At 40.8% G+C, this 22,572-nt stretch overlaps 1 protein-coding gene across 1 annotated transcript; it reads right to left on the bottom strand.

Annotated features, from left to right (window-relative positions):
* Positions 1 to 245: 245 nt before the first annotated feature.
* Positions 246 to 22,031, bottom strand: LOC121645442 (gap junction delta-2 protein). Its single transcript, XM_041993898.1, has 2 exons — positions 21,006 to 22,031; positions 246 to 2,460 (listed from the first exon to the last, which is right to left on the bottom strand). Exons 1-2 carry the CDS (start codon positions 21,074 to 21,076, stop codon positions 1,611 to 1,613), a joined length of 921 nt encoding a protein of 306 aa, XP_041849832.1. The 5' UTR covers positions 21,077 to 22,031; the 3' UTR covers positions 246 to 1,610.
* Positions 22,032 to 22,572: the final 541 nt, after the last annotated feature.

Below are 22,572 nucleotides of genomic sequence, written 5' to 3'. Positions count from 1 at the left end.
TTCTTGCAATTAAAAAAAAAAAAAAAAAAACAGCTGCACATCCTCAAAGCATTTTATAACAAAGCTCACAAACCTGTCCCTTCCCACCCCATACATGTCATTAGTCAGTTAGATTAGTGAGAAATGTTTTACAATAAACAAAAATCAAAGAAAGACAGATATTTTATACATTTGAAGAAAAAAAAAAAAAACAGCAACATGATTTACCGACCATCCCACCCCCCCTAAGATAAATAAATCTGATTTGATATTTTCTAAATGGATAAATAATATTACCATATATATTCAATTTTACTGTTTAACAATAATTAAATATCTCAAGGATGGCACCATCGCTTTCTCAAAAAAAAAAAAAAAAAAACATAGTGATGCATTTTATAAAATTTGTTTAAAGTTATAGTAAAGTGATGTGCTCTTCCTCTCATACAAGTTCTTATTTTCCAGTGCACCTCTCGTTCTGTCTCTTCTTTGTCTCTAAGAACACCAAATAAGTTTGAAGGAGAGAAGCTTGGTTTGTGCTTTTGGAGAGACTGACGCTAACAAGCCGTCTGTCCATTTGTTCACCAAGACCTCTCCAAAGTTTACCCTGCAGGAGAGCAGCAGGGGTCATTACTGTCATTCGAGGCCCCCTGCCTCCCGTCTATGCAGCTGCCAACTGTGGAGCTGAGAGAGGGAGATAGAGAAGAAGGAAGGGGAAAAGTGTTTATGGTAGTGACTCTGTGTTTGTGTTGAAATCATCTTTTGCCAAGAGACAAAGAATAACATCATCAGTCTGTTTCTCTTGGTTTGGCTTGTGTCGATGTTCCAACAGAAGTGAAACACAATGTTCAGAGGCAGCTCTTTCTCTCTTTAGCTTCAGTTTACCTCAAAAGCTCCGGTGTGGAGAGCTAGGAAAGATAAAACATTTCCTCTCTTCTCTTAGCCCCTTGTTTCATATGCTTTCCCAGAGCTATATGTCTCCCTCTTTTTCTTCCTTGGCTCCCAAACATGCCTTCATCCTCGAGTCTGGCACTGCTCTGACAGTTCTTTCCGTTGCTTTTTTAATGATGTTGCTGCTCATCCTCCCTGTCCCATCCCCTATCCTGTCCCCCCTTTTTTTCTCTGAAGCTGATATAGTCCAGATGAAAAGCACCAATGGATTGCATCAAACACCAAAGTCATCTTCCAATATCCCCAGAGAACACAAAGCAGCTTCCCTTACATTCTCTTCTCTCTTGCTCTATTACATAGTCCTTCCCTCTCCAGCCCCGTGAGGATAAGATTCTTCCCATTACATGGGGCAGAGAAGGTAATTAGTTACAAAAGACAAAAAAGTATAAAATGGCAGGAATTTCTCCCCATGAGATCACTGTTAATTATGTTCTTTTCACAGAACAAAACTTTTTTTGTCCTGGTACAAGGTTTGTCATCTTCTTCGTCCCTCTCTTGATTCTCTAAGCAGCAGGGCTTGAGTTTTAGATTTTTCACATTCTATTTCTTTCCATCATCACAGAAGGAAGGTTGTTTTTTTCTGACCTTCATGCGATACAAAATTAAAATCTTAATTAATTCACTCTCTCTCTTTCACATTCATCCCACTCTTCCTTTAGTTTCTCTCTTCATCATCCTAGTCAAACATAGGCTGATTCGCTGGACTGAGTGCGTCCCAGGTTGGGCGGCTGCGACAGATGAGCCATGTCCTTCTTCCTGATCTCGCAGATTGACTTCCTGCGAGCCTGAACGCCCCTGATGGCTGCCTTGATCTTACGCCAGCCAAGGTGGTTGAGCTCAGCCAGATTGAGCACCACACAGATGCCACTCACCGCAAACATGAACACCAGGAAAACCGTTTTTTCTGTTGGCCGAGACACATAACACTCCACTTCTTTGAGACATGGATAGCGGTCGCACTCAAAAATCCCAGGCACACTGAAGCCGTAAAGGAAGTACTGGCCTGCCAAAAAGCCGATCTCAAGTGCATTGCGGAACACCACCTGAATGATGTAAAAGCGTGAGATCCCTTCTTGCCTTCGCACTTTGGAGCTCTTTCCATGGGTGAGGCCTCTTGGGGCGTTTGGGATCTCCTTCACTTCCAAGCAGTCTGGTTCTTCCTTCCCTCCTCCACCATCACCACCATGTTGAACTAAAATTCCATTTATGTTGCGGAGCTTTCGCGTTCCATCCCTTCCACCATAATCCTTCTCCATTATTGGATAGAGAAAAGAGTAGCGCCTGTCTCTCTGCTTAGCTGATTGGTGGACAGAGTAGGTGATAAAGCAGAGGCTAGGCGTGCATACCAGTATAATCTGGAAAACCCAGTAGCGGATATGGGAAATCGGAAAGGCTTTGTCGTAGCAGGCCTGGTTGCAGCCTGGCTGCAGAGTGTTGCATATGAACATCGTCTGTTCATCTTCATACACTGTCTCTCCAACAATGGCCACAATCAGGATGCGGAAGATGACCACTACTGTCAGCAAGATCCTAAAGGAGAAACAGATAGACAGAGGAGGTTAACACAACCAGAGTAAAACAGTGATTAACTGTGATAGAAAAATAATGACAGGGTTCCACAGATGTGCTGCATATGAGAAGAATCAGCTCCTCTCAGTCACTATGTTCTGACCCCAAATGCAAGATAAATCATCAACATTATTTTTAGATCAAACAGTTACAGGTGTTGTAAATGCTTTCTTTGTCAGTTAGGGAACATGTCGTACAAGGTAGAGAATAAATAAATTATTAAATAAGCTACTGAAAAACAGGTACATCACCAACATCCAGTCTGGTTTCATGTGCACTTTCACACAAATTAGTACAAATCAGTATATTCTATTGTAAGTCAATTAGCTAAAATTAGCACATTTCAGCTCAAACATTTGTTTGGTAGCAAGCCATCTTAATCATCCTAAGGGCAAAATGCTAAAGTTATTGGTTTTTATCAGGCTAATGAGTTCTGTTAACTTTCACTTTGAGTACATTGCTAAACATAAGTTGGAATCAAAAATGAAAGTCCAAACACATCAATTGATTGATTTTTTTTTTAATTATTCTAAAGCTGACAAGCTGACATTTAACTAATCAGATAAACTAACTGTTTTCGAACTAGCTCAGGGCTAACTATTTTTTTAAGTTAATTCTCAACTAGCAAGTAAACAAGCTTAAATCCTACACTAATTCAAGGTAGCTACTTGCTAACTGTTTTCAAGTTAAATCTCAGTTAGCAAGCTAACAAGCAAACATTTAATGCTAGTACACCAATTGTTTTCAAGCAACCAATCTAAATATATACAGTATATAACTGTTTTCAAGTTAAGTTAATTTCATATCCAATAATTTAAGTTTTAATGCTAGTAAACTTATTGTTTACTAGCATTAAATCTTAAATTGTTAGCTAGCTTTTTAAAGGCACTTCATTCCCAATCTGAAAGTCCCACAATCGGCAGGTCTGATGATATAATACAGTGACATTAGAACAGATTTGATATGACTATGTTTCTGGCATGGGAGCATTTAGCAAATTTTTACTTCCTTTGACAAAGACAAGACTACAATGGCTGTATGGTAATTTACTCTAAGGAGGACTAAAGTACAGCAAAAATAATTAACGGAGCTTCCTTCTAAACTTTACTTGAAAAAATAATAATTATCAGGAAAAAAAAAAGAGTCTGAGAGAGCTGAGATTTAAAAAGTTCAAATCAAGGTTGAAAGAATAACACAGCATATAAGCAGGGATCTTAAGGATAAGCTTTGAACGCTTATCAGAAGAAGGTGCAGGGTAAAGTCACAGGCCAACAGAAGAGGGAAAAACCAATTAGGGTGAGGGACATTGTGTCACTGCAAAGTCCCTGTTTCAGCTGATAAGAAGCAGAGAAGAGGAGTGCTCCAAATCTCATTTATCAGCAAAAGTAAACACTCCAGAAGAAGAACAGTTATTAGTGCTGGAGCACTCCTCGTAACTCTCAGCCTGTTGCCTGTTATTCATCTAAGAAAGTGTTTTGTGAGGATGCTTACAATTTAAAAGAGACGATGACATCTGTGTTTAATTTTAGCACTTTCTGCTTCATTAAATTCAGTTGACATGGCAACCACCTTTTAGGCTCATTTAGTTGAAGCTTCATTAAATTATTCCTAGAATAAACTACATGCAAGCAAAGCCTAACTTAGCATTTGTTGTATTTGTTATAAACCATACAGATTCTGCCTGAAGTCCCATAGCAACAGGTAAGACTGAGGTGAGTCTTGTGTTTGGATTAGGTGCTGCTAGGTGCTATTTCTGTGTGGGGAGTGCTGAGACAAAAAAAATTATAGTAGATAAAATGATTCAGTTCGGTTTTGCCTATGTGCATTTTAATGTGTCTATCCAAGCATATGCTTACATGTGCTGACTTGGCATATTTGCGCACTTTGCCTGTGTGCTTCCATGATGTTAGACACATGCTGTAGATGGACTGCAGTTTTATCTTCTTCCACTTCTGCTGTTCCCTTTCCCGCAGACATCTCTCTCTTTGTTCTTTTCCTACTTTATTCATCGCTCATTCATTTTTCAGATCTTAGACCGAGCAAGCACTTTAGATTGCAGGCTTTTTGCAGTTGTATGAGCATGCTGGCTGTGTCACAAAATAACTAAGTCAGGAGTAAGGCTGCAGAATGCAGAGAGACTCACCATTACTGTTAATCCAATGACTGATCATCACTATGCAGCTCACTTTCACAGATACAAGTTTGGACTGAGCTCTGCCCAAGATTCTTTATTACTTATCACCATATTCATATTTATGATATTTTCTGACATAACAATTTGACGAACTGACATCACAGCATTATAACAGCCCATACAGATCTGACTTCATTATATTTCTTGTAGATTTATGGATTCTGTCTGTATACTAACTAGTAGATTAAGGCATAAAAAGTTTTATGGCCACTCCATGTATTTATAGTTTTTGACCACACCAGTTTCACATGTTGGGAGAAATTACAGAAAAAGTTTCAAGCAAAAGTCATGTTGATAATCTAGTTGAAAAGGTCTGACATGACTGCACATGTGCTAACCTTCAGCATCAAGTAATTAACATTTTATTTGGTGAGGACCTGACACGCTAGAAATCACTTACTCTAAATTTATGCAACTTTCACAAGAAACACACCATCAGATATTTGCAGAAAATCTGGTATGACATCATCATGCAATCTTTTTGTTCCCTCCAGAAATAACCATAAAACCATAGTGATTTGTTGCTGTAAATCTTGTTTATTACACACAACATCCACTCATTCATTCATTTTCTATGCCTGTTTTATCTTGTTCAAACCAAAGCCATTTTTGTTTTCATTTTCTTCACATGTTTTATTAAATTCTAGATAACCCTGGACCTTGGTTGCTAGTCTGTCTGCTAAAGACATGTAAACTTCTAAGATTAGGGGTTAATTTAAAGGTTAACAGTTTGGTGTTTTTTAGTCTGTTTATGCAGATGCTGCTGGGACTCGACAATGGATAGAGGGGGGAGTCCTCCTCTACTGCACCTGAGACACTGCCAGATAATCATTAGATGGCATTTGGCTGTGTGAAGGGTAATCTACCAATCGCACGGTGGCTTTGCCAGACTTGTGCGGCACAGATGTGGAGCCGAAGGGCAGAGTTAATCCTTTCCAGAGTACAACGGTGTGCGGTTCACATGTAACCCTCATCAAAACAGCAGATCACCAGTGGTGGCTTCCAAAATGAAAAATTTTAGAGAAAAAAAAAACTTGTCATTGCCAGTCTGCCCAACCAGATTTGGGAGGGTTGTGCGAACAGAGGGGGGGAGGGAGAAAAGAATAAATGCTAAATATAATAAAAAAAATGAAAATGCTTTTGCCCTTGTTGTGACTCCATTAAGGAGCTTAGTGAGCATAGAATTCGCAATACCAGAGTGAGAGTAAATTGCAAAACTATGCGCACGTGCAAAGAAACACACGCATGCTGCTGCACAGCCCCTCACATGCATACATTTCACACTCATATCCATGCAACAAAGCACCATCATGACAGCAACTAACCGAATGCTAAGAGAAATCATCAAATTGCTGTAAAGATGAGTGAGCTCCAGATAGGGATAAACAGATTACAAAGTCACCAAAAATCCCGCAGTGTGGCTCAGACATCTTGTTCTTAATTTAAATGAGAAACCTGTCAGTGATGGAACAGAGTGCAAGAGATTGAGAGAGTTAGTAAGGAAAACTAGCATTGGATGAAAATCTCATCATCGAGAATGAATTATATAATAGCTTCCACACGCAAACCCAGTTCAGTAATCTGTGGCTGGGCCAAGGGAGGATTCTTGCTTTTTTTTTTTTTTTTTTTTTTTTTTTTGGTTAATGCCATCGAATAGCTGTAGATTATCATACCACACCATGCAACCCCCACCTGTTTTTTCTTTCCTTTCTTTCTCTCTCTCTCTCTCGCTCACTTTTTTTTTCCATTTGCCTCGACCTTTCCTCTCACACTAAGTGATCCACTCCCCACCTCCTCTTCTAACTCCATGGCAGGAATAATCCTCATATTGTGGCTGCGGTTTTCTATGAAAAGCTTTTTTCCAGTGTTTTCTAAGGCTACAAAAGAAAACACCATCTAATCCATGTGATTGTCTGCGAATCCTCTTGAGGATGTTTTGCAGATTCATCAAATTGTGCAGAAACAGTTACACTACATTTGTGTTATCATTAATTTAATTAGTAAAAAAAGGTGATGAGACTATGATTTTTTTATAAGAAAAGCAAGAGTCTGTCATATGTTTCAACACCCTTACATCTTCTGTTCTCAGCAGACTCTGTTTGTCGTTGCATTTGACTAATTTGTTGTCCCTGTAATCACGCAGGCATTGAAATCATGCAAAAAAATGACAACTACAAAACAACTCTTCTTCTGCATTTCAGTTATGTTCCTTATTGTGTGAAAGTGCAGGTCTTTCACTGCCACATTTAACGCTCTATTAATGGGTGTGCAGGTAACTGTGAGGAATTATACATGTATAGTAATGTGAAAGAATAACCACAGCTTCAGGAAAGATCCAGTTCCATCTGCTCTTCCATGTGCATGCACACATATGTCTACACAATGCCTAAAAAGACCAGATAAACAGTTTGCATCATTCAGCTCCCAAAGTCTCTTTAAACGCAATACACAGAGCAGCATTGATGTTGAAATCCTCGCCTTGTGTCTTACATTAGTCTTTCATAATAAAACCTTGGATGCTGTTTACATGGCAATTAGTACGAAAGAGCTGAATAAAAGCAGAAGCTGAGGTGGGGTGGGAGTTAAGTGTTGCTTAGTACATAGAGCTGGAGCTGACTTTTATGGTTTAATGAGGCAAAGCATATGTAAAAGGTAAACAGGTTTTGGGCTGCAATGCTCTTTTAACTATCTGCTAAAGTAAAGAGTGTTGCAAGAGACATAGAGAAAGATAGCAGAAACATACTAAATTCATGATTATTAGACAAAGAAAATGAGAGAAAAAATTAAACCAGGATGAGCTAAAAATAAAGAAAGGATAACAGGGAAGGGGAATCAAAGGGGCAAGAAATAAATGACTCACAGGATCAATAAGGTTAAAGGGTGAAAGGTGGTGCAGTGGAGATTAAAATTAAAGAGAGAGAATGAAGGACTGAGTGGAAGAAGAGCAGCTAAGCCCCCCACTCCCCCTTCCCTTCATTCCCCCTTCACTTAACTTCCCTCTGCTAGTTACCACGGCAACAGGCGAGGGGCAGAAAACGAAGAAAAGGAGGGAGAAGTGTGCCGACTAGAGCTACAGTAAGTCAACTGAAGAGTGGCACGTTTGTGCTGAGAGGGGGAGCAGATTTGTCGCAGCAGTTAGAGCGTGGCAGAGGTGCCTCAAACAGCTTCATGCTAGTTTATTTTACAAAACTTAACGAGTTCAAACCAAATGATGATGTGCTGGAGTTTAAAAAGTCACTCAAAAATCTGTGACATAAAGCGCTTTTATTTTATAAATAAAAAATGTTCTGGCTATACAGTTGCTCAAAAGCAACTCAAAGACAGATGATTTTTTTTTCCTATAATGTCAAACAGAAGACATTTTGCTGTATGATTTTATTCAGTATAAAATGTGTTCATTTGTGAAATCGTCAGTGACAATAATTTAAAAAGGCAGCTGTGAGCGTCGTCTCTGCAGTCTTGAGAGTCATTCTGCTCGGGGTTCTGACGTAAACAAGCTCCATGTTATCACTAGCCTGCTAATCCTTTTTAGATCCTCACCTTTGCTGTGTGTCACTACCTGTTCCATCACAGCCCTGCTGCTGCTTGTCTCTACACTGTTTTTAATTTACACCCCATGCAGGTGGATAGTGTGTGATGTTTTCATCTGGCAGTTTTCACAAGTAAAGCTGTCACAAAAAAAAAAAAAAATGTTTTAAAAAAGATTAAACCTGATAATAAAGAAGCTTCTAATGTGTGAGACAGCAATGAAACAGCTAAAACAAAATAAAAAATAACTCTCAAAGTGAAGTTGCTTGAAAGCTCTAGCTGTCAGGGTGGAGCTCAGTCATGGCGCTTCCCCTTCACAGCTGCAATTGAAGTTTGCTTTTCTCTCTTTATGTAAAACACCAGTAAATGCATGATTAATTCATAAAAAAATGATTTTCTGTTATTCTGTGTAGTTATTTTTAATGTGTAGTACAAAAGAACAGCAAAAATCATGTCTGTGGATAGACGTTTTCTGTAAAACTGGGATGTTTGCTGCATTTTAGAATGAAGGAAGAAGCACCTTTTAAAAATGCAATGTATGCACATGGAGACACTTCAGTGCTTTTACACGACGGTGCTTCAAGTAAAAGGAAAATGTTGCTTTGTTTAGGTTTGAAGATGTGTTGTTTTGAAGAAACAAAGATTTAGTGGTGAGTAGCAACAGAAGATCAGCTGGGTTTTTTCTTACTGTTAGCAGCAGTGATTTTGGAAAAAAAAAATCTTAACTCTTCTTTCTTCTTGTCTCTTTGTATCTGTTTTTATCTAACAGTGTCTGGACTTTTCATCTCTCATATGTGTATTAAGGGTGCCAGCTGTAACCCAAATCAATGCAACCAACAACACTGACATATCTAATCCCATCAGATTAAAATGGGCTGACACTTATCATTCTCTCTCTCTCTCTTTCTCTCTCTCTCTCTCTCTCTCTCTCTCTCTCTCTCCCTCCCCTGGTCTCTGCAGTCCTGCAAAGGTTTATCAATAGCATGTAGTTTGGCAGGTCATCTGGCATCAAACTGACTTCTACCTCACTCTGAACCTCAGTCACACATTCAGACACTCAACACATACACCCAGAAGGGGTGTTTCCTTGGTTCAGGTCAGTGACAGAAGGAGTGAGGGTGGCTGCACTCTCTCCTGCTGACAGTCCTTTATTTTTGCATAGCCACCCACCTCCAACACACACTCACACACATATACGCAGGTCTTAAATATTATGCTTTAAATACTATATTGGTGTGTGCCTGGATTACTTCTCACACACAACAAGGACACCACCACTTTGTCCAAACACATTCCTACATTTGTTGTAGGATGTCACAAAACCAATCGTGTCATAGACTGCACACATCTTTTCAGATTAATATAAAATTCTATCTGTCAAATTACTGAAAGTATGTTTAACATTGAGAATTCAGGAACTCTTTGTTCCTCAGTTTGCTGGCTTTAATCAGACTCTTAAAGTTTGCTTCAGTTCACTGACATCATGTTCTTTGTCCCTCTTTTGGTTGGCTGGATATGGAGCAATACATGCAAAATGCAATAAATCCAATGATACCAGGAGGAAGCATTTTACATACATATAACAGTGAAGATTGGTTGATTTGCCAATAGCAACCTTGAGATATAAAATCTAAAACCTTTTTCACACAGACTTAATGTTGTGTTCTCCAGTAATATTATTTTGTTGTGACTCCTTGGAGGGGAGATAATCCCTTACAGGAAAAGAAAAACTAAGGCTTAAGGATCAAATAGATTTTTTAACTAAATGGGGGTTTCCCAAATAAAGGATGTGAATACTTCTTTCACCAATAAAAGTATATGAACCATACTCTGAACCATAGTTCACCTGCTTTGAACACGGTATGTTTGACCACTATGAGGAACAAATTCAGTGTGGTGCATTTGCCTGCCAGGCCATAAGTGCACTGTGCTCTAGGATCTCCATGACGATAACTATGATGGCAGTTACCTTGGCAACATATTAAGTATTCAAGTAGGAGTTAAGAAAGAAACCATGGCATTACAGACAGACTTTCTAAAATTATCTGGAGAGATCATTTGGCATGAATAAGTAGAAAAAAATTTAAAAGATGATAATAATAAAAAAAAAAAGTAACACAGGAGATTGCAACAGACCAGTCTGTAGAAGCATTAGCTTTTGGGGTGTATTTTATGATCTGATTGATGGAGAGGTTGGGCACGAGCAGGAGAAAGAGCAGCAAGAGAAGGAAAGCGAGTGAATGTGTGGGCAGGGAAGGAGGAAGAGAGGGATGGGGAGCAAGAAGGGTGGGGGTCAATGGAGGGAAATAAAGAAAGAAAGAAAGCTAGAGGGAAAAGAGAGAAATCATGGCTGTAATCCGGATTAAATCAGTGGGTTTTGGACAATCCCAAGCTTGGGCTGTCACATCCATGCCAACTCCCCCACCCATCCCAGCTTTCCCGTGCCAAGCTCCAAACCCAATCAGCTGCTCTGGCACATGCAGGGAGCCTCCATGGCACACATGCCATGCAGGGAACATCCCAAAACATTCAGTCAACAGAAAATATTCTTTTATCCATTTTCAATGTAGTGGTTGGGAATTATTACTGTAGCTCCCCTAGAAATGTTCAAACCAGGTGTTTCTCACCCACTGTAAATTAAATCTGAATTTGACCAAAACTAAAACTACATCTTCAACTTAAACTTTTAACTCCAGAGTCAAATTGGAAAATTCCTCAAAAAGTTCACAAAACAGAACATCTGCAGTTCCATGAGACATCTGCATCTGCTGAGGGAAAATCATGCAATGTGACAGAAAGCTCTTTAACATCTATTCAGTGGATGTTCTGATGCTGTGTGTGGCAACCTATCTTAGTTAATGTTTTAGGCAGCCCAAACATTAACCTGACAAGCCAGATGCCTTGTTACACGGAACCATCTGGGGAGTCTTTGGTGGTAACAATTTTGGAAAGGGCAGACGCTTAAAAAAAATACTTGGCAGGTGATTGGATGAGCCATCTGTCTTTCACTTTCTATCACATGCTAGCTTCAATGGATCAGATTAACAGACTTCAGACAGTTGGTAACACTTGACTTCCAGACTCATAGTATCGTACAGTATTTACTGTCAGTATGTGAGTCATAAGTGGTTTTGTAAGAAATTCTACCTCTGCCAACTCTGCTATCTAATATAAAGTGAATGAACCCTCACATTCTTAAAAATGACACATAGATGCCTACTGGGAGATATAGCTTTCTAGAGCAGCCGGTATATCTGTCTTTTTACAGGTTGTCAAATCTAAATTTATCCTTTTCACACCACAGTGCTGTCTACCAAGTCCCTTGTTGTTATAATTGGCTGCGATAGTGGTGTGAATGCAGCATATTGCCGAGAGTTAAGTGCTCTTCCTGCAGCTTGGCTTCCCTGCTTAATTGAAGAATCTGCAAAAGGAATCAAGTGTGTGCAGTGTGTCTGAAGAGGTGTGAATGCATCGTCACACTCTTTTCTGTTTGCTCATATGATATGCTGAAAACATGGCCATTGTGACAGTTTTGGCAACATACACGCATGCATGTGTGTCTGTGAGAAAGCACGTCTATGTGTATGGTCCTGCCCCTGAGATGTGTATAAATATAGTAACTATGCTGCAAGTTCGCTTACGCACATGTTTGTATATTTGGATGGCCATCTGGTCATAAGAGCACACTCGTGTGAGAGAAGGCAGTGAATCAGATGGCTCTGTACGGTAATTCAGAGTTGGTGGAGGTAGTGAGGTCCTGGTGTGCACTCTCCATTTCTTATTCATGTTGAGTCAGTCACACTGCAGGAGCTGATACTGCCTCCAATGAGACTAAGTGACTCTTACACTCTCACCATGTTCATTAGAAACCTCAGTTAGTTGTTAAGATGGAGAGATGGGAGTTGGGGTTGGTGGGGGAATGGAGAATAAATCAGTGACAGAGGAGAATCCTTTTTATCTTCAAAGAGAAAGATGAGGGGAGGTGAATGCAAGATAATTAAAAACAAAAAGGGAAACATGGTGTTGTGTCGAGAAGTGTTTTTTTCCGAAACACCAGCAGACCAACATGATGAGCAGTCAAACAAAACAAAGAGGGCCGTATTTATGATGCCTGCACAGATATGCTGTAAGTCATGTGTGATAAAAGCAGATTCTCTAAATAAAGCTTGCAGCCACAAGCGCACACAAATAGACCCAACTGAGAAAACTTCAAAAGCTGCAGCTTTGCTTTGTGCCAAATAAAGATCAAAGATGGCTATTTTTTTACCTAATATTTCTTTGAAACTTGGTTTATTTCTTTCTCTTGCATTGCATTGTAAACAAAGTCAGTTCTGTTTCTTTATCATTAAACCAAAGCTTTGCTGTATTTTGTCAGCATTGTGTGCATTTATACTCTTAAAGATAATTCATCTCTGAGAATCTTTGATCTTATGTTAACTAATGTTGCAATATTTTAAAGATAAAACAAACTACATTCAAAGGATGATGAAACAGAGTCAGATTTTTTGATAAGCCAAGTATTAAAAATTTTAGAACATTTTGCAACCAGTGGAAGCAGCTCATCATCAGGCTGATATCAATCCTAAATTGAAGCATGGTGGTGGCAGCATCATGGTATGGGTGAAATTAAATGATGAAAAAATACTTTATTAATCCTTCTTAGGGAAACAATAATATTGCAAAACAATACTGGTTTTGTGGATTTGGAGAAGGCATTTGACCGTGTTCCCCGGGGACTCCTGTGGGGGGTACTCCGGGAGTATGGAGTGCCGGACTCGCTTGTAAGAGCTGTCCGGTCCCTGTACGACCGGTGTCAGAGCTTGGTCCGCATTGTCGGCAGTAAATCAGAATCGTTTCCAGTGCGGGTTGGACTCCACTAAGGCTGTCCTCTGTCACGATTCTGTTCATAACTTTTATGGACAGAATTTCTAGGCGCAGCTGAGGTGTGGAGGGGATCCGGTTCGGTGGTCTCAGGATTGGGTCTCTGCTCTTTGCGGATGACGTGGTTCTGTTGGCTTCATCGGGAAGTGATCTTCAGCTCTCACTGGAGCGATTCGCAGCCGAGTGTGAAGCGACTGGGATGAGAATCAGCACCTCCAAATCCGAGACCATGGTCCTCAGCCGGAAAAGGGTGTAGTGCTCTCTCCGGGTCTGCGATGGGGTCCTGCCCCAAGTGGAGGAGTTTACATATCTCGGGGTCTTGTTCACGACTGAGGGAAGGATGGAGCGGGAGATCGACAGGCGGATTGGTGCAGCGTCCGCAGTGATGTGGGCTCTGCATCGGTCTGTCGTGGTGAAGAGAGAGCTGAGCCAAAAGGCAAAGCTCTCGATTTACCGGTCGATCTACGTTCCTACCCTCACCTATGGTCATGAGCTGTGGGTAATGACCGAAAGAACGAGATCTCGAATACAAGCGGCCGAAATGAGTTTCCTCCGCAGGGTGGCCGGGCTCTCCCTTAGAGATAGGGTGAGAAGCTCGGTGATCCGGGAGGGGCTCAGAGTAGAGCCGCTTCTCCTCCACATCGAGAGGAGCCAGATGAGGTGGCTCGGGCATCTGGTTAGGATGCCTCCTGGACGCCTCCCTGGTGAGGTGTTCCGGGCACGTCCCACCGGAAGGAGGCCCCGGGGCAGACCCAGGACACGCTGGACAGACTACATCTCTCGGCTGGCCTGGGAATGCCTCGGGACCCCTTCGGATGAGCTGGTGAATGTGGCCGGGGAGAGGGAAGTCTGGGTTTCCCTGCTTAGGCAGCTGCCCCCGCAACCCGACTCCGGATAAGCGGAAGAAAATGGATGGATGGATGGATGGAATACTGGAGGGGGTTCAGAACAGGTTTCTGTCCCTGAATGACCTTGACATATCTGTAAAGATGCCTTCCTATCCAAATTGATTAAATCTTCAATGATTTGTGCAAGATCCTGGTTAGAACCTCAGTTCGGGCTTTTCTGTGTGGAGTTTGTATGTTCTCCACATGCATCGGGTCCTCTCTGGGTACCACCACATGCTCTTTAGGTCAATTTAGTGTTTCTAAATTCTCCTTAATATGCTCTAAAATAGGCTCTAGCTCCCCTGTAACCCTAGAGAAATGGATGGATGTGTTATTCTGTTTTTTTTTTTTGTTTGTTTGTTTTTTGCTAATAAAAAGGGGTGGTGGACCAAATCCAGAGCTAAAAATCTCTTGCAGACTTGAAGATATCATGGTTTCCAAAGAAACTTCTTAAAAATGCTAAAATTAGAAACTAAAAAAATTTCATTTTATGTTTTTGCATGTTAATGTTGATAAGAAAATGCAGATTTTTATCATCTAATTTTAAATATGCAACAGAATAATGTGTTAAAAGAGTGAAAAGTTGTAAAGAGTGTATTCAAAAACTCAGAAGGTCTAAGATAAAAGCATGTGGACGCCACATTGTTTACATGTACCCCACCTTTATTACATATTCATGTTCTGTTACCTCAGATTAATCCTGGCTATATTATATGTTATTTCATGGGAGAAAATTATGATAGTCAAGGGCTGATCAAAATAACAACCATGAATTTAGATGTGTTTTAGGGCAGATTTAACACCCAAAACCAGAATATAACAATAGGAAAAGCTCACCATCCGGCCTTTTTAATAATTCAATATCATGATAAAAGAAAGTGACACACTTTGCATGTAGCTCATCCCACTAAGTATGAAAAACCAACAGGGACAGAGGTAAAATGTGAGATAAAAAAAATTTCAGTACATGTGTGGTAATGAAAATCAATAATAGACTCTTTTCTGTTTTTGATTATTGATTTTGTGACTAAATGCGTTGCAGCCTAGCAGGTAATTCTCACTCACACAGACTGATGTAAAATCTGACTGAAAGGCTGATTCTACAAACCAAAATCTGCTCTGTGCTGCATTTAATGGCAAGTAGAACAACTAGCATCTGATCGCTCTGATGGATTCATCATCGCGAGCAAGAGATCGCTTTTTGCAAGATGATTCTCACTTTGCAGTTCTCAAGTGAAATGAAAGTAATGGCTGCCTGGAAGGCTGGAAACTATAGCAGTCTAAAAAAGCTATAAACTAATGAGCCCTTCCAGTAACATTAATGTAAAATTGAAGCCTCCCAGTTATTTCAACCATTTTCTTTTCCTTTTACAGGAACTACTCTTGAGTATCTCACTTAATGTGTAACTGCTATAAAAAGAAATGATACTTTATAAATGAAGCTGACTTTATAGATGAGTGTCTTTTGTGGCTTTTTGTGTGCAGGGATGCTCTCCTGTGTTTGTGTATGCAGTAATGTTCCGGCTAACCTCACCTCCCAGTATCATTCTAACACTGACCTGCTCTGTCCTGCAGCGAGGTGCTAACACTAAACCAATAAGCCTTGCTGAGTCACCCTGCTACAGATACAGCTTCTCCCCAAGGGCATGTAAGGTAAAACCTGCCTGAACTATGACCCCTTTGCCTGCTTTAATCTCACTTTCTTTACCCATTCACCTCCCATGCTCTCCTGCATCCTCAGTTCAGTTTTTCCAACCATAAAGTTATTCCCTAAATTTGTATTTTGATAGATGCAAAAATTGCTGCAAGATTTGGCAAAAGTGTACAGCTAAGGATGATAGTTTATTTACTAATGTAACATCGAACAAACACCCACACTTACATAGCTTTAATCCATCAGCATGCAAATAATCTGACCACAGCATATGTAAAGTTTGAGGATGGAGAGAGGGCAAATAAGCAGCTGAGATACACAGGAAGGATGGAAAGGAAGTACATATGAGGAGTTCACAGAAAAATTAAATGATGCAGCTGCATAATTATGTGCATTTGCTTTCTTTTTCTCTCCCAGCTACAACTTTTCTTCTCCAGCAGTCCCTGTGGAGCCTTGCTGTAATACTCCAGTCATGAAAGGCTACACAGCAGCTCTTTCCTGCTCCCAGGGCTCATTTCCTGGATCATTGTATCTCTTCTATCACAGCTTTAGTGGATCAACCCCACTATGAATACTGACTTTTACTGACATCTTAAATAATACATTTATCTTTGATATTACAAATATATTGTAATGTGGTACATAATTCAAGTTTTATCAGCAGGTGGGTGCCTTATATTAGTTTTCGAGTCCGAGATAGAGGCGTAAGGATGTGCTAATACCTCTCATCGGTGATTCATAATCTCCCAATGGAACATGTGAGGTCATCTTAATAACTGCCTTCTTATGGCAGCACTGTGAGGGCACCGACTTTACAGCTGGCAGCGTCTCAAGGGTCATTACATATGGATGGAGGAAGTGTGTGAGCAGAGATGAGGAGAGATGGAGTGAACAGATCTTGGAGGTCTCGCTTGGGGTGGTAAGAGTGTCTTTATAACAATCTCTCTGGAGAATCTGCCGCAAGCAAGGCAACATGACAGCCTCTTTCTTCTCTTCTGCAATGTGGAAAACATTTGCTAAGTTGCCAAATAAACCTAAAGTCTACACAAACAACATCAGCCATCATATCCATGAGGAATTGTGAGTGCTCCATGGGGATTTTAAAGGTCATTTGACAACAGAGCTGTAACCTGTGAGCTGCATGTAAACACCTCTTACTGTTAAATACTGGCTTTGGCTTGGTGTATGCATCCTGCTGTGCAAAAAATAGTGCATATTTGTTCTATTTTAGGCATTGTATTAACTGCACCAAATGAGCTAAGGCTGCAATGACTATTTTAAATGCACATAAGGCGCCTCTGAGCTCTTTTGAGGCTTCAATACGCATCAAACACAATGCTTGTCAGATCATGTAACACCATCCAAAACCCCCAAGTGACAGAGCCATTGGACAGGCTTGTATCAGACATTTTTGCAAATGTGATGCAATAAATGCTCCAAGTCTTCAAAAAGCAGAAAAACAGTGTCTGACAGAAAACTTTTCAACCCATGTAATTCTGTTTTTAGACAAAGTACTCAGGGATTATATGTTCCTGTATTCACATCATGCTCTGAGACGACTTGCACAGATGATGCATTTGTAGCTTTAATATTCTGAACTAAATTAGCTATTCATGTCTGTTCTATTGCCATAAAGGGAACAAAATAATCTGTCAAAAATAAGCAGTGTTACAAAAGACTGAAAACCTTGTGGTAATGGCTTTCTCACAAGATGATGATTAATAAAAAACAAGAAGCCAGAAACAAAGTACACGTGACATTTCTGTTCAGCTTTGGAGGCAAGTTTAGCTTTGCTTATTTACAAAAGGACTGAAATGTGAGGACTATCATCAAGTATTTTGTTAGAAAAGCTGTCTTGTGGGGACTTATAATGATCCAGTTAAAGACAGACTTTACTAAGTAGTGACATTAATTGTAAGACTGTTTAAAACATTTATCTAATTGTGCTCAGAGCATTTAACCACAGGCCTTTACTCTTAGAAAGCTATTGTGAGAATAAATATTTGAGCTGTTAAAACCATCAAGGTTTTTTTAACTTGCAGGGAAAAGTCAATGAGGTACTTACAGCTTTAATCACTCGCTTAACATTTAAGTCACTACGGCCTATGAGTCCATTTGTATTGAAAACAGTCAGGTGTAAAGACTGTTTCATTAAGTGCCTGTCTTCTATCACGCTCCACTTTCTACTCCATTATTGGAGATCAATATGAGGGAGTAGGATGATAGATTTGCATTTCTAGCAGCCCCAATCTGACCAATAGCAGCTTGAAAATGAGGATGTGCACTGTGGGAGTGAGCCCGCAGATGTAGCATGACTGATGTGTTGATAGTAGTTAGGTGGAGAGTTCTTCATCATAGTTTTTCCTCACAGGCTGCGTGTACCAGTGGGTTCAGCAGGGCCACAGCACATCAGACAGTCCATCAGCTTGCCCACTGCTTATAATAGCAAGAATATATCACTGCTGGCAGGTTAATACACAAACACACACACTCACACGGAGGCAGACAGGACTGCCATCTATCCATGTGCATGTGATATGCCCACAAAGTACACCAGAGCTCACGTTTTGTACAGAGTCTGAGTGTGTCTGCACATGCACACACACAGAGAAACTCTGACCGAAGAAGGGAATCTCTAGAGCCCTCTGTAATCTTACACAAACGAGTGTTACATTCCCCCTAATTTGCTTGTGACTCATGTATGACAAATGACTCAGACATGCAGGCTGTTGCTGTGGTGGGCTCATGAGAGCAAACACTGGCATCGCCTCAGGGACAGCAACCTGTCCGGGCCTCCTAACACAAGACGGCACCTTCGTCAACCAATGAGACGCATAAAAGCAGCAGCAGCGGGACCAATGGGTTTCAGGACTGAGGGAGTATTAGTGTGCATTTATGAAAATTCATGTCAGCAGGGATGGCCCAGATTAGAAGGTTTAGGGCTGTAGAAAAGCCAGATGCAGAGAAGGTGCGTTACTGCGGAAATGACCAGATTGTTACTCAAAACTGAAGCTTAAAACAAATGGTTGACTGGTTCTTTGCAATGGAAGCCAGAAAAATATAAGTTTTATAAGGTTAGTGAGACTCACACAAGGAAAGCAGAACCTTTAATTACGTATATTATGTGGTTGAGTCAACAGTCAATCAATCCGCCACATCAACACAGTGATGGTGCTGAGACTGGAGGGTCATTCATGTGCCAACATAAAGCTTTGGATCAATTAGATGGAAGGCTAAGGACCTGTCAATGTTTATTACAGTCCATTTCTTGGAAAATGTGTATGTCCATTTGTAACTTTAGCAGCAATCCATCCAAAGTTTCTTGACATATTCAGTTCAAAACCACACATTTTAAGCTCAGGGTGGCACTTAAATTAACAAAGTCAGCAGGAGCTATCCTCTGCAGAGCAAGAATGTCTGCTAAGATTTTACAGTGATCCTGTCAAACGTTGTTAAAATTAAAATGTGAAAATGAATTTTAGTGGGAGCAAAAATCTTTTTTTGGGTTCATTTTTCACTTTACTGATGATTTATTTTCTGAACCATTAGTGATCAGACAGACAAAAAGTATAGCATGGACTACATGTAAAAGGACTATTTTTACACCAATATTTAAATGGTAAAAAATCTGGTTTTATTGTTTCATTGTGTGTCACATGGACATAAACTCACTTATGAGGGTCAGATCAATCGCTAAAATTCCCTTTTCTTGTTTTTACTCAGTCCAAGAACACAGAAAAAAGCAGTATGTGCTATAATGGCTTTAATGGCAACATACTTAAATGCTCACATGTTGGCCAGGTCATGACTCAGGATCAGATAAACTTTCTGTTTGGGTAATATTTTTACACCATAGCCTCATCAGTCCTTTAGCAAAAAGATCTTTTATAGGATACTGCTGAACACAAGGTTTGAACTTATTGTATTTCACTGGTTTGCTGTATGTTACAACATCATTCTGCTGAGTGAAATCATACAGACCTGCTGGAAAGTCTGTGCTGGTCAGCTATTTTGATCACATACACACTGAAACCTTATGTATGACACAATCTGTACAAAATGATTGTGCCTAGTTAATGACAAGCAGCACCAGCCTGTGACGAGACAGAAGTCTTTGCTTTCTACCAACGCCCTGCCGACTGATGCATGCATCTTTTAACTTGTCTGTGAAAAACCTCTCCTTGCTGCCTTCACCTTTACTCAGACATTTTTACTCATTTTCTGTCATCAGCTTTATACTTTCAACATGTCTGACTTCCATCCTTTTTTTCCGCTTGTCTCTTCCTTACTTTTCAACTAAACTTTCCTCAATTTACGCCTCACTCTTCCTCAACTGTGTCCGAGGATATCATCCCCCTTTGATAATTTTGTCCTTGGCAACTGTCTTGTTCCGTCTCTTCTCTTTCTCGCTCTGGCTGAAACCCTGCAGCCAAGTATGACTAGCCAGGTTGATGAGCAACAGTACACTTCCAGTGTGTCATGAATGAGTGGAAACAAATGCTGACCGATCATTTATAACAACACTAAAGGAAACAGCTGTAAGTAGCTGACAGACTGCTCTCAGAAGCTCAAAATCACAACTCAACTGAACAGAAAGCATGTCTACTGTCAAAAAATATGTATTTCCACAAAGCATAATCATAAAATTACCCTGTCCAAAGATAAGTATTTAGTTGTAAAATATTAAGTTGTAAAATTCTGGGTTAGGGTAGGGGGTTACAGTATTCACAGACTTGATGTGTCTCTAAGGCATATGGATAACTGGGAATCCCGCAGCTAACAAGAATGAGTTATACAAACTTGTATGTTGGAGAATACAAAGATAATAACTGCTGTGACCATAAACTGGGTCTTTTTATTTTAATTTTATTTCATGAGTAAAAATGGGAGGAATGGATGGATATTGTGGTAGCCTCTAAAATGAGGCACATTTAACATGGTGGCTTATTAAAAACACCTTGGTGTAAAAGCATGAGGAAGAAAGAGGAAGAACAAAACCATCAGCAATGGGAGGCTTTCGAAAGCTGTGAATGTTGCCATAGGGGACATCTCAGGGGAGATGTCTTCACACTGCTCTGGATCCCCTGACATTCAAAGCCTCTGTGCGGACTAATGCTGTCCCTCACGGCTGCATAACCCTCCCATCATGTCATTCAGAGGGATTAAGGAAGCTAAAGCCCCCCTCAGTCTACAGTTGGCCACTCAGGACAAGGAATCACTGAGTGGCAGCAGAAAGGGATTCATGTTCTGCATGCATGTGACACTTTTAAATACTGCATAGACAGATATGTAGCAGGAATAGACATTGGTAAAGACAAATGAAAACATGGTTCTGACCATCACAATCACACTCCAAACTCACCTTCCTATCATAGTAGAGTGCTGCTGCACGGCAGCCTCCAGGAGGCGCTCTAAGATGGTCCATTCTCCCATGGTTGGAGCTAAGAGGCATCCACTGGGTACAGAAAATCAGGACTGCCCCCACAGTGGGCTTCACAGTCAGGAGGAGAACCAGAACTGCTGTAAGAGTCCTGTACTCTGAGTCTTCAAATCCACTTGTTGTGTTGAGATGAGGTAGAGAGTGGCTTCAGGTGGCTATCTCAGTGTAAGGAACCCTGAAGAAGCTCAGAGTGATCTCTGGACTACATGAGCTGCACACAGTCTTTAGTATCTGTGTTCTTCTCTGTCCATGCGCTTCCTCATGTGAGCGTGTTTTGCCACTTTCCACCTCGTTTCGCTCCTCTGGCTGCTCCTGACCCACGTTTAAACCCTAAGCAGCTGTTCTGTCATATGTTCTTACATACACCTGATCGAACAGACACACAAGCTCTTGTCTACTTCTGCTGAGTTTCAAGGAGCAGCTGCAGTTTGTGCAAACAGACATCCATCACCTGCACGCTAACACGCCGCCGCTTCACACTTCTTTTTTTGACAGCATCTTGTAGTAACTGTGGCTGGGCTCGGGTCCATACACTCATGTGAGCTGGAGTAACCAGCGATCAGTGTCTCTGCTCGAGCTCTTCTCCATTATCTTAATTTCTTCCTTCTCTCTGTCTCTCTCTTTCTCTCTCTCTCTTTTTATGGCTTCTCACGGCTATTTTTTAAGGATTTCTTCTGTTCCTTCCTGTTGCTCCTTCTTTCACTTCTGATTTGGTTCAGGCAGAGCAGGACCGAAGCATCATACTCCTCCTCCTCCGTCTCCCTCCATTCGCTGTGAGACTTGTAGGTTTCTCCAGCTCTCACCGCTTCGGTCTCTGTGTTTCTCTCAGTTTGCTTTACAAAAGGCAGCTCTCCTTTCTTCTCTCCCCTTCATCTTGCTTTTTCCCCCCTTCCCCTCTTGATTTCTGTTTGCCTTCACCTGCCTCCGTCTCCCTCTTCCTCTCTGAGCCAGTAGGCAGCCAGACCGAGCGTGTGTCGAGAGGATTAGAGAGGAATCATCTCTCTGCTCCTCCCCCCCTCTCGCTCCTCTCACTCACTCTCCATCACCATGTTTATCCCCCTCCTCCTCCTCCTCCTCTCCCCTATCCTCTTCATCTCTTATATCTCTTACGCTAAAAAAAAGAAACAAAACAAAACACTTTCCACTCTTCTATCACACACAGGTTTTCTCCTCTGTGTGCGTTTCTGTCATCTTGTGTGCATACCTGAAGCCTTCTGTAACTGCAAGGGTGATCTTTGCTGCTTACACACACTCTCTCATTCAGATAGAGATGCAAGAGGCACTGCGATGCCGAGGGTATGCAAGGATACCGAACTGAAGAGCCAGAACGTGATGCAATCTCTGTGTGTGCAAACAGAATTAGTGACAGGCATTAAAATTTAGAGCAAGAGGATGCTTCGTATTGGTCAATCATTCACACACACTCACTGACAATGCAAGACGATCGTGCATGACCAACTCCACTAATTGTTTGATCAATAATATATCA

The sequence above is a fragment of the Melanotaenia boesemani genome, chromosome 9, assembly GCF_017639745.1.
Source record: "Melanotaenia boesemani isolate fMelBoe1 chromosome 9, fMelBoe1.pri, whole genome shotgun sequence".
In the NCBI taxonomy this organism is placed as follows: Eukaryota; Metazoa; Chordata; class Actinopteri; order Atheriniformes; family Melanotaeniidae; genus Melanotaenia; species Melanotaenia boesemani.
The sequence above is the reverse complement of the archived record's forward strand: the minus strand, read 5'-3'. Positions and strand labels throughout refer to the sequence as shown.